The 6,834-nt window shown below is 55.3% G+C and overlaps 1 protein-coding gene across 1 annotated transcript in view; it reads right to left on the reverse strand.

Moving 5' to 3' along the window:
* LOC104510668 (zinc finger protein 609-like) overlaps window positions 1-4,814 on the reverse strand; it is a gene marked incomplete at its 3' end in the record, with an annotated part of 15,620 nt that extends 10,806 nt beyond the window's left edge. Inside the window, 1 exon segment of the mRNA XM_010152993.1 lies at window positions 4,589-4,814. Within this exon segment, the coding sequence (XP_010151295.1) occupies window positions 4,589-4,814 (226 nt within the window).
* Window positions 4,815-6,834: the final 2,020 nt, after the last annotated feature.

The raw sequence follows: 6,834 nt of genomic DNA on the forward strand, positions 1-6,834 counted from the left end.
GCTCTTTACTTTGGGAAATGCCATTAAAGCGAAGGAGAAATCCGTATTTCCGCTCCTCACCCTTGCTGCATCAGCCTTAAAAACTCACCTCCTGTTTCTGGGTTTGAGTCTACACGGCTATGAAGACTGGAGCATGTATACAGGGGGTGGTGCAGCCCCCTCTGATGGCCTAGAGCCCATCCGTAAGCAGTGCAATCTTGGCACAGCCCCCTTTTAAAAGACCCTCAGGGGCAAAGAGCAACCGGAGGCACAACTGAAGGCTGTGGGTAACGGTGAGGCAGCATGTTCAACATGCAAAGCCATCAAATCTGGGGTCAGGCTTCCCCTGTTATGGTAAAACCTTTCAGTCTTTGCCCTCACCCTCCAAACCTTCCCCATCCTCTCCCAACCTACTGCACCTCTCTCCTGCTCCATGCTCCCGCGGACCCTGAGGATGCACGCGCCCCACCATACCCCTATGGGCAAATGGGCCATCCAAACACCCGGAGTGCACGAAACTCAGCCACGGGCAACCTGCTGCCGCTGCCCCAGCACCGGGCTGGAGGAAGGGATGCAGAGAGAGTTTGCTGCCACACCACGATCCTCGTTGCTCGGAGGTTTTGCGTGTCAGATGCCATTTCATTTCGGCTGCAAACGGCACCGACATGGCACCAGGACCTGGTCTGCTTGCTGCGAGCAGGCGACATGCTCCGAGCGAGGTGACACCATCTCCACCGAGAAGGATGGAAGAGACCCGGCAGCTAACGAGGCAGCAAACAGAGCGATGCTTTCTGGTGTAATTAGATGAGTTAATAGTTCCTGCAGATCAAAATCACACCTAACAGAATTAGAGGAACTGCCAAGACAGCTGCTCCCCACAACAGGCGTTTCAGTAAAACACATCCCTGCGCAAGACAGGCCCAGCGAAGGGACGGGTCACCAGCACAGCCACAGGAGAGCAGGTATGACCACCACCGGCAAGACCGGACCTCGGCTCAACACCGACCTGGAGTGGTGGCGGAGCAGACGCACCACAAGCCCAGAATCAGGTGTTTGGTGGTGGAAGCCCGCCGGGAAGCCTTTGGCAGCAAACACACTCTTGCAGCAGGCTTTCGAGTAGGGGGAGAAGACGAAGCCGGTGCTCAAGGCAGGAGGGACATCACAAGGCTCCTCAGAGCTTCATGCTCCTCTCTCAGATGGGTCAGCTCCAGCTTGTCCTTCCAAGGCCATCCCAGCATTGCCGGGCTTTGATTTTAGGAGCCTTTCTCTCCAATTTCACAGCCTCACAGCCAACCCAAAAGCCATTTTCTAGAAAAATGGAGCTCTGGTCAAAGAACCACATTGCTGCCTTCTACCCAACCCCTTCCAGAGGCACCCAAGGCAGGCAGACGTCTCCAACAAGCCATGGGCTTCTTCGGGGCGAACAAACTGGTAAACAGCAACAGCCTGAGCCCAAATACGCATTTGCCGGTGTACGCAGAGCAGCACAGATCCCCTCGGCTCAGGGGCACGTGCCGTTACCACACAACTAGAAGAAGAGCAGATTGCAGAAAGGTCCCCATCAGAACAATTACTACGGGAGTCTAAGGGGCACGTCCAACACAAATCCCATTTTCAAGGAGGCATCACGCTGCCAAGAAGATATGTCCATCTCCTGAGAGGCTCAGTGGGAACCATTCACAACTGGCCAGTGGTGGGGGGCTTGCCAAGACCCAAAAGTGAGCACTGCATCCTGCTCAAGAAACCCAGATGCAAGTGGGAGCAACTGTAGGTCCGCACCTCCCCATGCCAATCGCTCCAGGGATTCAGGGATGTCACCCGTGGGGAGAAAGCAGCTGCTGCAGTAGAGCCAGCAAGCTCCTCTCCACCACTAGAGAGGATGCTTGACGCAGGCCAAGAGCTGCTTCTGCTGCCCTGGGGTCTTCCGTGTGGTCCAGCGAGGCTGCAGCATCCCATAGAGCAGGGGGAGAGATGGATCCCTCTGGGTGAGGGTGCTGAGATCCCTCTGAAGATCTTGGGGATAGTCTCCATGCACACAGGTGTGCTCACACATACTAAAAGCACCTTGTTTGGCTTTGTAGACATGCCCCTGGTGTAGCTTTCTCCCACGTATCCTTGGGCAAGGAGAGATGCTCACTGCATCCCTACACATTTTACAAGCTCCAGCTTTGAACAGCCAGGTCCACCATCTCCTCCAGCATCACCCTCGACCCCCACCATTAACGACAGGAAGGCAGGAGAGTGATGCCAGGCAGGAAATAGGGATGGTTTCACCCCAACTTTTCACTCAAGGAGGAGAGATGCCACTGCGACAGGAGCTAACGTGTGCAGCAGACCAGGCGTGACCACAGGCAACAGCAGGGCTTGTCTTCTGCAGGGCTGGCCACAAAAAGTCAGCGCTCCCAACAGCGGCAACCAAGCAGCGACCCGCGGAGAAGGATCTTAGCACGAGTTCATCGAATTACCGCAGACTAAAAATAGCCAGGCTGCGGGAAATCACAGCACCCCTCCAAGGCACACTCCAAAACGGTGACTGCGGAAGCGAGGGGTAATGCGGACAGACAGGCAGACGGGCTGCAGAGACTCACGGTGGGGTGAGGAGCAAGAGAAAAGGGAGAGGAAACCACAAACTGCTCCTACATCAGTGTCTCTCAACCAGGAATTGGCAGGGGAGAATGCTTTTGTGCTCTCTGCCTCGGGGATGCTCTGTTCATCCCTCCTGGCATGGCCACGTGGGCTCCTCTGTCTACCATGAGCCTCTTCTGATTCCCACAACAAAAAGAAACCCAAAGCACAAACCTACGAGGTCCAAGGTCTCATCAGCTTTGTGTTGTCCATGGAGGTCTCCAGCAGTCCTGGGATTTTCAGCGAACTCTGCAGTTCCAAGGCTTTTGGGTTGAGGGAAATCACACCAGAATGGCACACTGGTGGGGCTGGGGAGATGGTGGAGGGCTTAGAGTGCAGCCCCAGAAGTGGGAAGTGCTGATGCTCCTCTGCACTGCTGCATGTCCCAACACTCAGCCCAGCTGGGCCTCAGTTTCCCTAACTGAAGGTACTGCAACGTGCAAAGCAATCAGGCTCTTTGCAGACACCAAACGAGCAGTGCCAGTGCGCTGGTAGCGCAGAGGATGACCTTCCACGGTTTTCTTCCGAGCAGACCTCCTTGGCAGATGCCCCAGCCTGTACAGAACAGGGCTGCTGAACTGTCTTGCTTTGTTTTCCTTGTCCCCAACAGCAAGCTCAGCTTGAAAAGGATCCTTGGGCCTGATTTTACAATGTGTAGTGTCCTTCTGCCTTGGAGCAGCAGAAAAAAAACCAACGCAACAGTCTCAGCTGCCTCAGTCCAGATGAGTTTTTCCATACGGAATGGACGGTGAAGCAAAGAAGGCAGAGGAGTGTGGAGGTCCCGATCCCAAGCTAGCACATCCCAGTCTCCTTCAGCATGGTCCATGCACTCCTCTCTTCCCAAACAGCCCAGGTGACAATGCTTTTCCCAAAAGGAACAACTTCAGTGCTCTTCACACCGGGGGCCATTGCAGCACTCAGTCCTGTGCCAGACACAGTTTCAAAACCAGTTTCCCAGCAGGGAGAGAGGAAAGACAAACTGGGCCCATCCCTACCTTGCTAAAGGACAGGGCAAGAGCAGAACCCCCTGGGGCAGCTCATGGGAACGTTTCAGTTCAGGTTCCACTGGAGACGGCGAAGACAATCACCGTAAGGAGTGGCCAGGGGATAAGGGCCAACAGCTTCGTTGTCCGCACACAACGAGCAGACATCCAAGAGGAGCTCGTGGGTACCTGTCTGAGATGAAACATCAACTGGCCTCCACCACCACTGATCTTTCTCACCTTTGTGCCTCTGAAATCTGTTTCTGCTTCCAAACTCAAAAAAGAGAAGCTCACCTTGAGCCTCCCAAAGCAGACACCTCCAGTGTCCCAACAAAGCTGGAGGGAAGGCCAGGTTCCAGCACTCGCCGAGGTCCACTGAGCCACCTATTCATCCCTGCGTTACTTGGCGGAGCCCCAACAGCAACGAAAACCCATCAAAGGAGCTGGGAAAGCAAACCAAGCTGTGCGCAGATGAGACGAGCTCCAGCGGAAAAAAAGATTCGACTGGCTTGGCAAGAGAGACGAGAGCCTGATCTCCCACTGAGTCGATTTTGAAAGCTCCGCTGGGGTTTTTTAATCCAGCAGGAGATTTCTGCCGCCTCCCAGGGTTTGAGCGCTTTTGTGACAGACCTGCGGGTTGCCAAGCAGGAACGAAGTCAGCTCCATTGAGCTGCCGTGCAGGCTGGCACGGCCTTTCCTCTGGCACCTCCGGAACAAGTTAGCTCTTGTAGAAAGGCAGAGAAATAGCAGTTTAGGTTTTGACCCGCTGTCCGGGCAAGGGGATAACGCAATGGGTTGGGCTGACACAAGCTTTGGCCCATTACTCCCTTTGCTGGACTGAATAAGGGCTGCTCCCACCCAGCGCCAATGTCCTGACCACCCCAGTGGTGGGGGGAAAGCCCAGGATGTGCCAACAAGCAACACAGCAGAGACAAGGAAGGGATGGCCGTAACTCCAAAATGACGTTGTAGGAGAGCAAAGAGCTCGTCGGTGACACTTACCGTCCTCCGTCTCTTGCCAGACGATGCCCTCCAGGTTCACACTGGTCCCAGGCTCGCAGGGGCCCAGGCACTCAGGCTCGGTGGCCAGGGCCACGTCGCAGGTGTTCACTCCCACCGAGCGGGTGCGTACCATGATCTGCTCGCAAGGCGACGAGATGTCGTTGTTGACGACGGGGACCAGAAGGTGTAAGGGCAACACCGCAGGCGTAGAGACCGGCGACTCCATCTGTGGGGAAGGAGAAACATGGCCGGTCACTGTCAGGAATACGAGAAGGAGAACAAGTATCAACAGGCATCTACACTCCTGGAAAACCTCAAGCCCAGGGCTGCCACCTTCCCAGAGACTGTGCCAGCAGGCAGTTCAAGTCCCACACCCCATCAGAGGGCAAGGATCTCGCAGGTCTCTCCCACCCTGGCGTGCCCATACCCACGTAACCCTGAAGAGCTGGCACTTTGTAGTCACATAGATCACACCCAAAAGTCCCTCCACTGGATATATCTGCTCTCCCGCTTGAAGGAGTTTGTGCCAAGTTTCTTCCCTGATGGCTTTTACCGCTGTAATCATCCTGGAGCATGCCTTTTGGCTATTGCTCAGATGTTAATACAGTCAGTGACTTTGGACCTGATGGCTCATTAGAAAGAAAAGAACTACAGGCTTCTGCTCAACTAGCAGGACAGGACAAACAAGTAGCGGTCGCCCTCCAGCACCCATGAAAACCAACATCCTCCTCCTCTGAAATCTACCCTGTAACCACCTGAAGACACAGGCATTCAGATCACATCCTTCTCTGCACAAGTATCCACTTCAGAGCCTGATCCGGCCCATGACTGTGCCAACTGCGGCAGACATCGCGCTCTCCTTGCGCATGGAAACCACGTCTCACGGCCAGAGCCGGGCTCAGAAAGCCAACAAGCCAACATGCCAAGTGAAACCACGGCCAAGTCACCCTGCCACTGACAAGCCAAGGTCCTTGGCCGCTCTGCCACGCTAGCAGATTACAGCGGCGTTAGAAGGATGGCTGATGGGCTGACTTTGCTGCTGGCCAAGAGGAGGGTAAGGTGGAGACCTTACTGTCCTTCAGGGTTCATCAGCCAAGCCAGCTGCAGTCAATCATCCTCTCACCTTGGCTCACCAGGATTTGCAGCAGTTTTGAGACTGCTCAGCCACTGCTCAGACCTCCTCTCTTTACGCTTTATGATCTTGATGAGCAACGTATCACGCCGGAGCAGGCAGCTGCACCCAAAGAGCCCTCCATGACTCTGTGGGAAGCCCAGGCTGGAGCAGGCTGCTCCGGAAGGATGGCACCCAAGAGAAGGAACCCACGCCGGAGCAGTCAGAGGAGCAAACTGCAGCCCATAGGAAGGACTCACACGGAGCGGTTGGTGGAGGACTGTCTGCCGTGGGACGGACCCCACGCTGGAGCCGGGGCAGAGTGTGAGGATCCTCCTCTGAGGAAGAAGGAGCCGCAGGGACAACGTGTGAAGGACTGACCACAACCCCATTTCCCATCCCCTGTGCCACCGGAGGGGAGAACAGAGAGAACTGGGGAGCAAAGCTGAGCGCAAAAAAAAGGGGTGGGGGGTGGGGGGTGGAGTTTTTAAAATCTTTTTTGTTTTGCCTCTCTTTGCCCTACTCTGATTTGACTCGTGACCCATTAAATTGATTTTCCTTCCCCAAGTCGAGTCCGTTTTGCCCATGACCACAACCAGTGAGTGACCCCTCTCTGTCCTTGTCCTGACCATGAGCCTTTTGTTGTATTTTCTCCTCCCCATCCCACCCAGGGAGGAGTAAGTGAGCGGCTGATGGGTGATGAGCTGCCGTCTGGGCCTAAACCACAACACCTCCCTAAGCCTCTGCTGAGATGATTATACCCCTGGAGAGGCCAAGCTTGCTGGTCACCAAGAGTGGACACTGACACCATCCCACGGCCACTTCCAACCTCGTTGCTGGCTCTCTTTGACCAGTGCTGCCGGCAGCCACCGAATGGTCAGACTCTTACCATGCCTGAACTGGCATCCTGGTCCTGACCAGCTGCCAAAACTAGCTGCTCCTGCTCTTGCTCACACACCTCCACCCTTTAAGCAGGATAAGTAACTCCAGCAGAAGCGTACATGTCCTAACTCCCTCGCCCCACGTAATACAGTGCCCACAGCTGCAGCATGTTGCTGGAGCATCCCATCCTCCCATCAGTTCGTGAGCCCACAAAGCCTCTCCACACCCTCAGCGACACAAATGCCACCCGCAA

Source organism: Eurypyga helias, unplaced genomic scaffold (assembly GCF_000690775.1).
Source record: "Eurypyga helias isolate BGI_N326 unplaced genomic scaffold, ASM69077v1 scaffold5096, whole genome shotgun sequence".
NCBI classification, from domain to species: Eukaryota; Metazoa; Chordata; class Aves; order Eurypygiformes; family Eurypygidae; genus Eurypyga; species Eurypyga helias.